The 16247-nt window shown below is 35.6% G+C and overlaps 1 protein-coding gene across 4 annotated transcripts in view; it reads left to right on the forward strand.

The window, feature by feature from the left end:
- Akt3 (AKT serine/threonine kinase 3) overlaps window positions 1-16247 on the forward strand; it is a 244883-nt gene that overhangs the window by 66227 nt on the left and 162409 nt on the right. For 2 of the 4 annotated variants that reach the window (XM_028865526.2, XM_028865527.2), the window contains exon 3: window positions 6896-7009. The exons of 1 other annotated variant lie outside the window; for it this stretch is intronic. In XM_028865526.2, the coding sequence (XP_028721359.1) occupies window positions 6896-7009 (114 nt within the window). The remainder of the gene's footprint in view (window positions 1-6895; window positions 7010-16247) is intronic. One more of the 4 variants, XM_028865528.2, reaches the window with a different exon arrangement.

The raw sequence follows: 16247 nt of genomic DNA on the forward strand, positions 1-16247 counted from the left end.
TGCTGCCTCCCGAGTGCTGGGATTAAAGGTGTGCGCCACTACCACCCAGCTCAACTTGGAGACTTCTTATTAAATATGAAATCTTGGCCTTGGCTAGTCTTGTTCCCAATGCTCTTAGAATTTAAATGAACATATTTATATTAATCTACATTCTGCTACACCGCTCATTACCTCTCATATTGTATGTCCCACTTCCTTTGTGTGTGGCTGGAGAATCCTACACCTCTGATTCCTTGCCAGAGTTCCTGTCTCTTCCAGGAAGTCCCACTTATTCTCTCCTGCCTATCTATTGGCTGTTCAGCTCTTTATTAAACTAATCAGAAGGTGCCTTGTCAGACACATCTTCATAGTGTATAAAAAGATTATCCGACAACACTTCATGCTTTATTTATGCCTTTTTTTTTATTATTTTTACTTATGTATATATTTATTTGAAACAAATTTTGCTTCTTAGCCCAGGTTGGCCTTGAACTTGATCCTCCTAACCAAATATCCCCATTGTTAGAATTTTAGGTATTTATTTCCATATTCAACAGTCATTTTTGACCACAGATATTTTGATGTGCAGATTTTTGCACATCTGGCTAATTGAAGATCATTAGAGTCATGTGATTTAATATGTCTCTATAATTCTTTGAACAACTTTTACTATTTGGTACAGTACTATGTTCCAGACTCACCTTGTAAAATCTCTGTCTGGACTCTGGAATCAGAATCAGTTGTTTTCTAGGGAATATGTTGGATCTTTTGCTTTTGCTTTTGCCTTTGCATTTGTTTTGTTTTGGTAGAGAAGGATACTTAGAACCCCAGATTGGCTACTAGATCATTGTATTGGGTGTCAGTGTTATTTGGCTCTTAAAGTAAATAAAATTAGGAAATGTATGTATGTATACGTTTATACTCTAGTTCTGCACCTGTAATTGGAAACCTAGTTAGCATTTATCTCTCAATTTCTGACTTACAGCAAACATTTTCTTCTAGCTTCTCCCATCTACATTTGTAACTTGGGGCAAGAAACTGAGATCTGTAATTAATCTATAGTTAGTGTTTGGTATATGACCAAGCTCTTATTTATGTAAGCAAAGCTTTATAATGCCTTTGGTCTTGTCTAATGACTTCAGGAAGACAAGAAGCATTTTCATACTTAATGTAAACTATATGGGAATCTTAAAGTTTGTTTTAATGTTTTACTAAGGACCTTTGATAATGTGGGCAGTCTTATACTTGTATTCTGGTATTTATGAGCATGATTTGTTGCATCTAGTACCTGTCCTATGTATAAAACAGTGTATAGAGACTCCCAAGTATTTCTTTGTTATTTGATTTCAGTTTTTGTTAGCAGAGTATATGATGAAGCACATTTATCTAGTAGTCTTGGCACTTTAAGAACTAATCTATGTGTAAATTTTAAGCCCTTTATATCTAGTCTTTTATGTGGGTTTGCAAATGTGACTAAAGGCAAGGAACAAGAACAAACCTTGAGAAGAACTAATAACTCATCTTGAGTGATGTGTTTATCCACTGTTTCCTATACAGTTAAACTTGTACCAGGCTTTTCTTGGACCATCAGTCCCCAAATCATAGCAAAGAGACTAATTATTAATTATGAATGCTTGGCCTCAGCTTAGGCTTGTTCCTAGCTAGCTTTTTAAGCTTAAATTTGTTTCTATTCATCTGCATTCTGCCCTCCCCCTGCCCCCCAGGCTCATTTACGTCATCTATGTGCCATCCATACTGCTTCTTCCGTGTCTGTCTGTTCGGGGCCCAGCTGGCTGGCACCTGCTCCGTTCTCTCTGTTCACCACCCCTGCCTGTCTCTCCTCTGCCTAGCTATTTGCTAGTCAGGTGCCTTAGGCAGACAAGGTCAAACTGAAACACATCTTTACATAAGTTAAACAAATGCAACACATCTTTACATAGTTAAACTATTATTCTATTTCACAACACAAACTATTCTGGGAAGATGTGAGTTGAAACAGACAGTGTCCTTGCCCTCCCAAAGTAGTTCCTCCTCCTCCTTCTAAAGTTTTATTTATTTTTATGTGTATTGAGTGTCTTGTTTTTGTATATTCCTGTATTTACACCATGTGTACAGTGCTCTAAAGAGGGTATTTGATCCCCTCAAATTGGAATTAACAGGTGGTTATGAGCTGCCATATATATCCTGAGAGCCAAACAGGGACTACAGATCCCTGTAAGAGCAGCAAGTGATCTTAACCACTGAGCTGTATCTCCAGCCCAATGAAATAATTTCTTAATCTTAGCACTTGAACCAAATAATTTTTGTTATAGGAGGCTGCTCTGTGTTCTAAATTATCTTTCTTCCTTGTTTTCCCAGCTGCAGTTAAAAAATGTATATATATACACACATACACACACTACTAGATATTTATTGAGGATGAGGAGCAAAATTACCATTCTGGTTGTGTACTGCTCTTGACAGTACAGTGAAATACAGATATATAAATTCAACAACTAAATGTAATCTTTGCTAAATATGACAAGTAAAAGTTTCATAAAACTGAAACCAAGAAAATGTGGCTATAACAGAGTTGGAGCTCAAATAGATCAAATGTTTTTATTGAGTCTATTTGATGTGCTAAAAGGAATTTAAGGAATCTTTTGCTTTAAGGACTTGAAGGTTATAACACACTACAGACTAGCACCTTTTTGATAATGTGAGTTCAGTAATAATAAGTACCCTTATTACCAACAGTGAGAAGTAAGGCAATTATTACAAAAGGATTTACGTACTGTATTTTTGGATTTTCAATGTTCACTGAAACAAGAACATGTAGGTACACGGACTAAATCAAGACAAGTTGTAAGTTAAGTGCTCTATTATATTTTTGACACAAGAAGATTCATTATTATTTCTCCATCTTGACTTTGATAAATGGCTTCAGTGGCATCTCTGTCTTTGTTTTAGATGTTCTCTGTAATGTTTCAATATTCCTGTTCTGATAGAACATTCAACTGCTTAAGCTTTGGGCTGTTGAAGAGTTAGAGTTTCTGGAGTAGACAGCAGAGAATCACTAGGGATTCTTGAGAAGTCATATTACATGGTGAAACATTTACATGCTCTAGAGGAAACCACGTGTGTTTAATTTTGATATTTCCAACATTGGCTTACAAAAATATCATCATCAAATGCACAGCTTTAAGTGGGATGTCTCCATCAAATATGTCCTCTCAGAACTCAGGGAACCCCATTGAAGAGGAGGTGGAAAGCATGTAAAAGCTGGAGGGAACAGAGGGCATCAGGAGAACAAGTCTCTCTAAATCAGCTGAGCAAAGTTCATGTGAACTCACAGACTGAAGTAGCTAGCACAAGGGAGTACATGGATCTGCACCAAGTCCTTTGTGTATATATCATAGCTTTCAGTTATTCTTTTTATGGGACTCCTCAGTGTGAACAAGTAGATCTCTGATTCTGGTGTCTTTTCTTGGGGTTGTTTTCCTTCTGTTGGTTTGCCTTATCCAAGTTGAATGCAATGGTTTTTGTTTTATCTTACATTTTATTTTGTTAAGAATAAATAAAAAAGATTAATTATCAAACACACACAAACACGCACACACACTTCTTTCTCAAAACATGTCTGCTTCTTATCAAAAACATATTTCCTAGGATTATTGAGATATACAAATGGATATCGTGTGTGTGTGTGTGTGTGTGTGTGTGTGTGTGTGTGTGTGTGTGAGATTTTAACAATAGCAGGACATTTGAGAACCAGTATGCCTAGAGAAAGGGAAGGAAGAAATCACATGGAAGTGAGGAAGTTCCTGCTCGTAGGTCTGCTTCTGTACGCGGTCCTTCCAGTTAAATACTCGGCTTTGTAGTTTTGACTTTCATTTAATTTCAGTCATTTCCTTGAATTTATTCAAGTTAGGGAAGGTATTTATTTATTTATTTTTGGTTATCTTTTGAGAAGTAGAAGTCTTCCTACCCATTCCTTTCAAGCATTTTGTACTCTTGTTGCCTGCTGAGATCTAAGACTGGTGGAGGGATAGTATTAATCCTGAAATGTGTAGAACATTTGGGCAAGTTAAGGCTGACCAAAATGGTATGATGGAAAAAGTGTGAAGAACGTGAAACTGGTACAAGTTAAAGTTAATTTTAAAAAAGAATATATAGATAAAGGGTCTGTTAGGGAATTAGGAAGAACTTGCTAAAGGTCCCCATTTTAGATAGTACTTCCCTTCTTCTGCCTTGCCAGTTAGGCCTAGATGTAGGGCTAAGGGTCTTAGTTAGCCAACCCTGATCAAAACTGTTAACAGAGTTAAATGAGAGTTTTCACAACTATTTAGTTATAATTCTTGGAACAAAGCATTCAGACTACCCAGAAGTCACTAGCAAATTAAGGGAGCATAGACCACTTATAAACCTGCAAAGTAATTCTGTTATTTAAAAAAATGACAGTTTTCTTGAGTTTGGAGAAATAAAAAGTTGAAAATGCCAAATCTAAGACTTGTGTATAATTGAAATAATATTTAGAAAATTTGGCAAGTGAGTAATCCTTAAGATATAATTGTTTTATTTGTTTTTGGAGGAATTTTTTTTTTGGTTTTTCAAGATAGGCTTTGTCTATGTAACAGCCCTGACTGTCCTTCAGGCTGGCCTCGAACTCACAGGGATTTAACTGCCTCTGCCTCCTAAGTGCTGGGATTAAAGGCGTGTGCTACCAGGCCTGGCTTGGAAGAATTAATTTTAACAGATCTATTACTATGTGAAATTTGGGTAATGAATGTGGATAGTATAAAATTTTCATAACATTTATATTGATCACAAAAGGCTGAATTAGTATCATCAAATACAAAGATTGTTCATTTCAGTGTCAAAGCTGTTTAGAAAGCACTGTTTATGGTTACGATAATTGATTCGTTGTTTTAGGACATTTAAAATGACTGTGCCATATCACTTTAGTAAGTATACCTGTCAGGTGCATAAATGCTTGATTTTGTATGTATATAGGGTTTTAGAGTTTCCAGACCTGTTAATAACTTTGTCTCAGCCAATGATTATTGATTTAATACCTAAGGTAAAAGCTACCATCAGTCATGTTAAATCAGTTAAAAAGTATACTCTAACAAGCTGTGTCAGACATACACAGCACTAGGCCAGCTCAGCTGTGACAGGCTAGCCAGATATCTTTCTTTTCCCTGGAGCTAGTAAAGGTTTGGTTGGGTGAACTGTAGATTGGCTAATCAAAGTCAGTTTATTAGATAACACTAGAGCTGAAGTTTCTGGAGGCCATATGACCCTTGGAAACTCCCTGAACTAGCTTCTGTCACTGCTTGAGCTGCTTCTCCCCCTTGTCTCTCTCCCAACCCTCACATTTGTGCAAGCCCTTTCTTCTATAGTCTAGATCCTTTTTCAGCCCTTCCATGGATGCCATAGTTCTGGTGCTGACAAAGGTCCATTCAACAAGGAGTATATTTGCTTCCTCCATTTTGCATTAATGAATCTGGGTCCCTCAGTACCTCCTCATTAAAGTGTCTTTCATAATAATGGACAAAATTTTGTTAGGATCCAATAACAAAATATTCCGACTATTCAGTGGACTAAGAACAACAAAAAAAGAAAAAATAATTATTTAAAACACGAGTAAACTTCTGTCCATTCCCACAAGAGACTATTATATACCTAAAATTTAGAGTTTGTATTAAGATATTTGTATTATAATACAAATAAGATATATTTGTATTATATATTAAACTATATAAATTATTGAGTTTCTTACCATATTACTCATTTAGGATTTCTTAATTCTCAGCATTTGGTAAGGATGACTACTTTATTTATCATTCTTTTGAACTATTAATGGAATTTTGTATATCCTAACATTTAGCTTATGTCTAGTGGTCAATGTATTATACGTTTGATGCTTAAAATGTCATGGTTATGATTCTGTGTTTATAATACTTTTGAAAGTCTTTTCTGCCTTTCATAGCTGCTTTTTTATTTTTGCTTTTTAAAAAGAATCATTTAAATTTTTTTAAAGAAAATCTTGTTTTGTATAAACTAAACTAGACTTATGGAAGTTCATATTTCACAAGTAAAATTGGTCACGTACCTCAGACTTAGAGACAATACTTTGCAAAAGAAATTAATCTATCTATAGCCTAATAGGATCAATACCAACAAACAGCTAAAATAGATCAACTTGAAAGGTTTTTTTTTTTTTTTTGAGACAGGTTTTATCTGTGTGGCCCTGGCTGTTCTTGAACTCACTCTGTAGACCAGTTTAGCCTTGAACTCATCAAGATCTGCCTGCCTCAGCCTCCTAAGTGCTAGAATTAAAGGCGTATGCCACCACACTTAGCTTAAACTTTTATATATATATATATATATATATATATATATATATATATTCACTTATGTGCATGAATGTTTTTTGTGCATGCATGTCTATGCAGCATGTGCATGTCTGATACCTGAGGGAGTAATGAGAGGGTGTCCAGTGCCTTGGATCTGGAGTTACAGATGGTTGTGAGCCTTCTTGTGGTGCTCAAAATGAAACCTGGATCTTTTTCAAGAGCAGCCAGTTCTCTTGATCATTGAGCTATCTCTCCAGCCTTCGATTTGCTTTAAAAAAAATACAATTTTATTATTTCAGTGAGTTAGCCTGTTTTAAAGCTATAGTAGATGCTGTAATTGATAGATATTACTAACACCATATTGTATAAAGAGTAGCATGTTCAAAGTCAGAGAATTTTGAAGAAATATCCAGGAAAGGAAGACAAGGACACTAAGCTTTCTGTGCTTCTAAAGCACACGTGTAGGAGAGTGTAAGGAGGCAATGAGAGGACTAACAATAAGTTTGTAGTCTGTCGGTTTGGGCTAAATGTATAGGCAAGTTAATTGTCACTTACTAAATGAGCTACTTTCTTCACAGAGACTAAAGCATGTATGGATATTGTATTTGATTCAGGCTGTGTAAGAAGGCAGAGGAGTTGGAAAGGAGCTAGAAAGAGCACAAAAGGATTACTGTGCTCTTTCCAAGTCAAGGGTGAGTGAAACTGTTTCAATTTGAGAATATAAAAAAATAGTATTGATAAGGTCAGTGATCACCTCTAAACAATTAATGTAAATAAAATTGTAATGATAAAAACTAAATTGTAAAAAAAAAAACAAAACAAAAAAACCCCCCAAAACCCTAAATTGCCTGGAGTTCAAGAAAAGAATATTGAGGAAATTGAAAAAAAAAAAAGCATAGAGTCTTCTTTTAGTTGTTTTTGGTGAAAGGAAAGAAAATTGTAGTTGGTTGTTTTTGCTTTTTTGGGGGGCCTGCCACTCACCTCCAAATAAATCACACATGGAGGCTTATTTTTAATTATAAATGCCCCAGCTTTAGTTTGGCTTTTTTTTTTTTTTTTTTTTTTTTTTTTTTTTTTTTTTTTTTTTTTTTTTGGCCAGCTTTTTTTAACTTTATATTATCCCATCTACCTTTTCCTCTGTGCATTTTCCTTTTCTTACTTCAGTGTATCTTACTTTCTTATTCTGTTGCTGGTTATGTAACTGGGTGCCTGGCCCCTTGTGTCCTTCTCATCTGTCCTCCCAGATTTCTCCTTTGATTCTTTCTGCCTGCCAGCCCCGCCTATCCTTTCTCCTGCTTCCCTGTTGGCCGTTCAGCTGTTTATTAGACCATCAGGTGTTTTAGACAGGCACAGTAACATAGCTTCACAGAGTTATACAAATGCAACATAAAAGAATGCCACACATCTTTGCGTCACTAAACAAATGTTCCACAGCACAAATGTAACACACCTTAAAATAATATTCTACAACAGAAAATAGATTGTAGTAGGTCAGAGAAAGATCTTTTGAGGTGGAAACATGTTGAACGTACGAAATGCTTCCAAACTCATAAGGAAATTCTGAAGATTTAAGGGGAAGAAATAAAAGACATTAGTAAGTATTGGAGAAGGAATAAAAACAGGACACATGAAAGGGAGCTAGCCCTTGAAACGGTCAATTGTTTCTCTGATATGGGGAAAGGAGATGTATTCTGAATGGACTTTCAGATGGAGAGCTGAGACCTTGAACCTGGAAGTTACATACACTCTTGTTTCCTAATAGGTAAGAAGGACGGTGTAGGGGAGAAGATTTTGAGTAGGTTAAAGATGCCATGGTATGATACTTTGGGTAATAATCATATAGTTAAGTCAACTAGAAATGATAAATAATTTCCCAGGGTTGCATGAATTACAGTGGACTCATTTGGCTTAGGTTTCATGACCTACTATATTTACCCTAGAAGAAATAAACAGAAGTTCATGAAGTAGGGTAGAGAATGATAAAGATATATACAATGAAAGGAAAAGTAAATGAGAAAAATATGGGGTAATCCTAGGTTCTGAACAGAACTGGATAAATGAAGAAGAACTTAAGGTTTGGGAAAATAGGGAGAAAACAGAGGAGTAGAGGTGCTGGGGAAATGAAGCAGAGCTTCAGAATACATGAAGGAATAGGAATGTTAGCTTAAAATATCAGAGTAGAATACGTATTGAACAACATCCCCCTAGGTACTGTTCCTTTGTATCGACAAGTGTTGCAGTACCAACTGCTAACTTACCACTAGATGTCACTGTGACTCATATGGTAAGTCTAGCTTTGACTTAAGATTCAGGATGTTGGAAAGTCACACAAATACAGTATGTCCAAATATATCCTGGTGATCTGTAAGAGCCTATTCTGTAGTCAGTTTCTTATGCAGGTTATCTTAAATATACAGCTACTTTGGAGAGGATAACTGCTTTAGAACAAAAACAAACCATTAAATTTAGAAATTTTGGATTTCTGATGCTACCTTTATGTTGCTGATTTGTTTTGTTTTACTATATTAATCACATTAAATAGTATTTTTTTTGGCCTGTGCACTTTAAGAAGTTTAAAACTTTTCTGAAATTATGCATCAAAATTTATAAAGATATTTTATATCCTTAGTATTGTTTTAATTATTTGTTTGCAGAATTGGTTCTGGTTTTACATGAACTAACATCATTTTATTGGTACTAACAAAAGTATTTGTTTTTAAGTGGTCAAGATTATGCATGTTGACACCAAATCTGTGAATGTAAAGTTTTTATTTTTTGCAATTTTCTAATAGAATAAAACAGTAATAACTATTGGAGTCATATTTAGGAAGTATGTCAGATTTGTTGCCTACCCACAAATTTTTCATTTGCTTCTTTCAAAGTCTCTAAACTATTTGGAAAGCTTTGCAATATGAGTATTTTAAAAACATGTAATCATACAAAAACGAACATACAGATATTCCCAGGATCATAATAAACTGTTCAGATATATGATGTACATTATAAAATATATTTATGTTCTATCGATTTATTAAACTTTTTCCACTGGTAAAGAGTAGTTGTGAAATATTATACTATTAGAATTGTTTTTGAGTTGCAGGTTATATGGTAGAAAATATGTCCCAGGTTTTTGCCTATGATTTGCCTAATGATATAGCCTAGTATTTTCTTACAGTCCTCTTTTCATTGATACCTTATTTAACTTGTGATCCATTATCATATTAAATAATTTTTAGCCATATTGGCAAAGTGCTATTCTATAATTGTAAGTAAGCCATCTTATATGATCCTTTTTAAATTTTAGTAAGTTTAATCTTCTTGGTGTCTCTTGATATAACACCCTTTCATTTGGAAAAGTGCTTGTTTGTTTAATCTACATTAAACTGTATGTTAATCAAGAAATCTCTTTGCACCAAATTCAGAGATTGGTAAGACACCGGGAAGGGAAAATATACCTTCTTTAGCATAATTAGAGATAGGCTAAAGATATCCTTGATATTTGACATAACATTGCTTATAATACTCACCGATTAGGAACTTGCTAGAATGCAGTGAAACTTTCCCAGAACCACATCTTAACTCTTCTTCTGCAAAAGTATGTGGAAGCAGTCACTATGAATTATACATTCTGATTTTTTAAAAAGCACTTCATATAACAATGCTCAGTATTGGCAATATGACGTGAAAGTGCTTTTTAAATTAAGGAATTACTCCTGAAATTATCCTAATTTCTCTTTTTTCATCCTCAAATACACTTTGTCTTGCAACTTTCAAAATGACCTTTTTTCCCCCATACAAAGAAAACTTATTTGTTTTATTTCTTAGGAATTTTACAGTTAAACTAGTATAACTTCCTTGATACATTATATGCCCTTGTTGTGCCAGAAATAGTAGTTGAATAATACTAGATGTCTATACCCTCTATTTCTTATCTCCAGAGGCCTTAACCTCCATTAAAACAAATGTAGTTTGTTTGTTTGTTTGTTTACTTGAAATGGCTTCTCAGGAAATGTAAAAACCCTTTTGACATTATTTAGGGCCTCCTATCCCTCCAGGGAAGGAATCACAACCTAACACAAAAACTTTGCAGCTGGTGAACTCCCGAAGAAGCCCCGTTTAATGATTGTTGTTGAGCTCAGCATGGCAGCTTGCAGTTGTTCTTTCCTGTATGGGCCCACCCCACCTCACATTCATGTTCTTCATGACAAAGAATTCTCCAGAGGCAAAACACAGGCCAAGATTTCAGATGCATTCCTTGTATCCTGTTCTTCCTGATTCATTTTTGCTGTAATATTAGGCATATTCACAAAGTTTACTGGATATAGTCAAGGGAACGACCACCCTCTCCACTGTTATGATAAACTTTTCATTTCTTACAAAACCGATCAAACTATTGGCTACCAAAGAGTTGAATATGCAAATATGCTATGGTACCTCATCTTTATGTAGAGTATGCTAGTTTAAAATAGACCCAAGCCAGAAGTTCAATTCACACTTCTTCCTGTGACCTAGTCTTCAAATTTTGACATTTCCCATTTTTTTATGTTCTCGGTGGGTGAATAAATGTGAGAGTATGTCTAACAAAGATAATGGCAATTAATGACCTTGTAACTTATCAACAAACTGATTGGCAAGTTTTCATTTTAACTTGTAGCTGGAAGTTGCTCTGGTCTTGCCCAGCCCTGTGGTCAGGATGAATCTCTTCAACATCAGCAGCCTCTTGGTCCCAAGTAAACACACAGAAGCTATCTTACTTATGAACTGTATGGCCTATGGGTCAGCCTTCTTGCTAGCTAGCACTTATAACTTAACTCAACCCATTTTTATTAATCTATATGTTGCCACATGGATGTGGCATTACCAGTCTACTGACATGTGGCTCCTTCCACAGCAGGCTGGCGTCTCCCCTGAGTCTGCCCTTCTTCTCTCTGTATCTCTGCTTGGATTTCCCACCTGGCTGTAAGCTTTCTTGCCATAGGCTAAAACAGCTTTATTTATTATCCAGTAAGAGCCACACATATTCACACCATTGAGAAAGACATCCCACAGCATTAACTTTAACTAGTTCTTTTAAAAATCAAATATAGGCTTGGTTTAGTGTTACTTAGATGAAAAAGGTAAACATGTTTATTGAAATATAAGTATGGAATCCATTGCATTTATCAGCTAAATAGGATATGATACATTAGTTGGTGCTGCATATGCTTGCTTAATATATATAATAATCATGTCTTGAATTAATTGAATTTAACATAAAAAACACAGTATGGTACATTTCTTTATATAGTAAAATTTCCAGTCTTAGAACCAAGGCTTAAGTATGGCAGAAGGATGGTCTAAAAAAGAGTAGTATTACCTATTACTGGCTAGTTTTGTGATCCTGGAAGGCCACTTACCTGTTATTTGTTTTGCTTTTTTAAATTGGAAGGTCACTAAAGTCTCTACATGTTTTGGTAAGCTGCAATGTTTTAAAATTGTTTTTTTAGTGTCATATCTTATTTTCTGTTTTCTCATTGAAAATAGATTTTTTTTCATGCAAATCATTCTGATCATGGTCCCCCCTCTCCCAGTTCCTTCCAGCTCCTCTGCAGCTTCCCATCCATTCAAATGTACACCTTTCTTGCTTTCTCTTCTTAGAAAACAAGCATCTAGGAAGAGAGAAAAAAAATAAAGTAAGAAAAGTAAGATAAAATAAAAACAAACCTGAATAGGACAAAACAAACAAATAACAAAACAGAGAGGCAAAGAAAAAGCATAAGAAATACATATAGACGTAGACACATGTATTGGTATGGACACAAAACCCCTAAAAGCACAAAATTGGAAACCATAATAGATAAGCAAAAGACCTTTAGAAACAAATGCCCCGACAATTACAGAAAGCTTCAGAAAGCTTCCAAAAATATCATTTGAGTTCATTTTGTGTTGGTCCTCTACTGCTGAGTGGAGCCTGGCCTTAAGAAAGATTTGTATACTCAGTGACACTCCACTAGGGAAACTTGGTTTTTCATTTGTGCATGGTTATCAGTTGGAGATAGCTTCTGGTTAAGGAGGCTTGGGTCAACTTCCACTCTCAACACCGGGATCCCATCAGGCCGTGTGCATGTTGCCATAGTCTTTGTGAGTTATGTTCACTGGTCCTGCTGTGTTTAAAGGCTTTGTTTCCTTGGTGTCCTCCATCCTCTACAATCTTTGTTTTCTTTCAGTCGAGTGTCCTGAACCCTGAGGGGAGGGATGAAGACTTGATGAAGACATCTCATTTAGGAATGAGTTTTCCAAGGTCTCTCACTCTCTGTACACCATCCAGCTATGGGTCTCTGATTTATTCCCATCTACTGTAGGAGAAAGTTCTTTGATGAGAGCTGAACAAGACATTGATCTATATGTATAGCAGAATATCCTTAGGAGTTCTTTTGTTACTTTAAGAACAGGAGTAGTTGGTTTTCTCCTGGGTCCTTGACCTATCTACTTTCTTGACCTATCTACTTTCAGGTTCTTGGCCACCCAGGCACTGTCTGCAATGGGCTCCATCTCATGGAGTGGCCTTCCATCCATCAGAGAGTGGTTGGTTACCCCACAAACCCATGCCACTAGCCCACTAGTACATCTTGTATACAGATTGTATACTATTGTAGATCAGAGGGTTTGTTGCTGGTTTGGTGTTTATTTTTCCCAGGTAGCATGCAGAGTATCTTTCAATTCCATGTGTTAACACCAGTCAGTAGGGGTGAAGGCTCTATAAAGACACTAGCCCTATTTCTTCGTGTTCATTGAGTTTTTAGGTGTTGTTCAGCAATAGGGTCTTATTATTAGTTTGTAAAGATCAGCCAGTAGTCTTGAAAATAACCTGTGTTGTTTAGAGTTTCCCATGGGACCCTTTGGCCCAAAACTCGATTAGATATAACTCATTACTAGAATTGGTTGCTTCATTTGTTGATAATAGATGTTCATTTAGGGCTCTGTTACCTCTACTGTTTGGTGAATCCGTCTAGATAACTTCATATATGTATATATTTTAGAAAGATATATAATATATATATGTATATATATATATATATACACACACACACATATATATATATATATATATATATATATTAGGTTGCCATACACTCTTTCAAATGGCCCTTAGTTTTAACTTTCCCTTCCCATATTCTCTTCTGTACTCCATCTTCCCTTCCACTTCCTGTTTGATCCTCCCATTCTAATCCTGGCCCTATCCATCTATAACTCCCTGTTTGCCTTTCCTTGGTGATCCAATCCTACCCCGAGTCCCTTAGTCTATACGTGATCTCTGTGGTTATATATATGGATTGTAGCCTGCTTATCAAAAATGGAACAGCTAACATCCACATAGTAAGCAAATACATGTCATACTTTTTGCTGAGAACTGAGAAACTGTCAACAAAATAATACAAGAAATATTAAGAGTCAAGGTGTAGCTTGGTGGTACAATGCTTCCCAAGCATGTACAAGGCCCTGGGTTGCATCCTCTACTACACTATACTACCACCTCTACTACAGGGTGAAGGTAGGAGGAATGAAATGTAAAACTTCATGTTACATGTGAAAGAACATCCTTTTGAGGAATTAATAAAGATACACTTTTGTATGAGCAAGGACTCATGGGAACAATTATAACAAATAAGGCATTTTGCATTGTTTTGGTCTTTTGTTTGGAGGCAGTATCATCACCCTGTGTAGTTCAGAATTGTCTTGTTTCCAGTATTATCCTGTCTTAGGTTTTTAGGAGTAGGGACTACAGGTGTATATCCTATTGATACTGTGTTTTTCAGCCTGCATTCCCCTGGTGACTAATAAAATTGAGTGTGTTTTCATTCATTTGGTACTTATTTAGAGTATTGAAATAATTGTATGACAATTGAAATTAAAAAAAAAAATCTTGGACTGTGGGTGCAGCTCAGTGGTAGAGTGTTATTGGTATTTGTAAGGCCCTGGGTTTGATCTCATTGTTTTACACACACACCCTCGTGTTCAGAAAGAATATTTTAAATTAGATATTATCTAAAATATTTGGCATATCTTCTAGACCTGTATTTGATGAATTTTGAAATTCTTTGAAAACTCATTCTGTATTTCAAACAAATTAATGTTCAAGACATTTCAGTACTACTAAGATTAGTTATTGATATATGTCATTTGAAGAAAGGCTAACAAATTATTTTAAACAAATGTGTTAGCTCTTTTCCTCCTAGGAAACCATAACTAGACATTGTGGAAAGTGTATTTTTTTTTTTTTTTTTTTTTTTTTTGGTTTTTCAAGACAGGGTTTCTCTGTCTAGCTTTGCGCCTTTCCTGGGACTCACTTGGTAGTCCAGGCTGGCCTCGAACTCACAGAGATCCACCTGGCTCTGCCTCCCGAGTGCTGGGATTAAAGGCGTGTGCCACCACCGCCCGGCTGGAAAGTGTATTTAAAGTTGGTGTGCCTAACTAACTTAGTGGCACTGGTCAGTTACAAACTTAGGTTCGAACAGTTTCAGATTTCCCTGAGCAGTCTTGTTTCTGGGGTGAACACTAACGGTCTCGTGTGTTCCTGTCTTTTCTAGTTTCCTACGTAGTGCAGCATGAATGCTGTGGCTAGTTTCTGACCAAGGGTCCATGACAGCAAATATGTGGTACTCTGGACTGCAGCTCTTAAAACTGGTATACCTCCTCCCTGACCTCTTGCCATACTGAACACATTACTCCTCCAGAGTCTGTATGTTAAAGCTAGTGCTGAATAGCAGTCATTGCTAAGTGACCCAGTACAGTTTCATTTTTTTTCTTTTTTCCGAGACAGGGTTTCTGTGTGTAGCTTTGTGCCTTTCCTGGAACTCACTCTGTAGCCCAGGTTGACCTCGAACTCACAGAGATCCACCTGGCTCTGCCCTCTGAGTGCTGGGATTAAAGGTGTGTGCCACCACTGCCCGGCTTACAGTTTCATTTCTTAGAAACATTTTTGTGAAAAGACACCCTAGAATTCTTGAAATATTTTGTGTCCGTGATTTCTTGTAAGCAGAGTGCTTGCTTCCTTTCTTTTAAAGACTAGTGTTTGGAGAATACCCTTAGGAAGAGAATTAGATTTATGAAAATAGTAAAAAGTATAACTCTTTGCTTTTTATACTATTGAAAGAGAAATATAAAATATATGGTATCTAATTATTAAAGATATTCAGTTTTTATGAAATCCCGTAGTTTACATTACTAAGATACATTTTAACTATGAGTTTGCTTTTAAACTATTTTTTACTTTAGGAACATTATCAGATACAGGGAGGCATGTAGCACAGACTACAGAGGGTTATAATTTATTAAATTGTCTTTGGTAAATATTTTTTGAATATTGTGACCTCAGTCTACTGCCCAATTGGCATGAAAAATAAGAGAGGGAAGTTCTTTTCATCTTAAAATTTCTCTTTTTAGTACTTTCTCCAAAACACTAGTGATTAAAAAAATTCAACAACTTTCATTTGTATTTTTTTCATACTTAATTTTGTTCTAGAAAGAACTAACAGAACCTAAAATAAACTGAATTAGTAATAAAGTAAGAAGTAACCTATGTTGCATTATATCTGCTACTTTTCTTGTATTAAATTACTTAAGCTTTAGAAGAAAACATACAAATGTGAGATTTTTTTTTAACATTTTAAATAAATGATCTTAAATAGGACAAAATGGTTAAGAAATTTAAATAAACATGAATATGTGATGAGGACTGGGGTACTGCATGGTGGTGGAGTATGTATTTAGCATGTGTAATGTGTGAGCCCCAGAAATTATTTGATGAAATGTGCAGCACTTTTGACTGTCTATTAAGAGTTGGTTGTGTTTTTAACTTCCCTTTCATTATTAATAAGCGATTATTTATTTGTGTGTGTGTGTGTGTGTGTGTGTGTGTGTGTGTGTGTGTGTGTGTGTGTGACAAGACCT

Source organism: Peromyscus leucopus, chromosome 15 (assembly GCF_004664715.2).
Source record: "Peromyscus leucopus breed LL Stock chromosome 15, UCI_PerLeu_2.1, whole genome shotgun sequence".
In the NCBI taxonomy this organism is placed as follows: Eukaryota; Metazoa; Chordata; class Mammalia; order Rodentia; family Cricetidae; genus Peromyscus; species Peromyscus leucopus.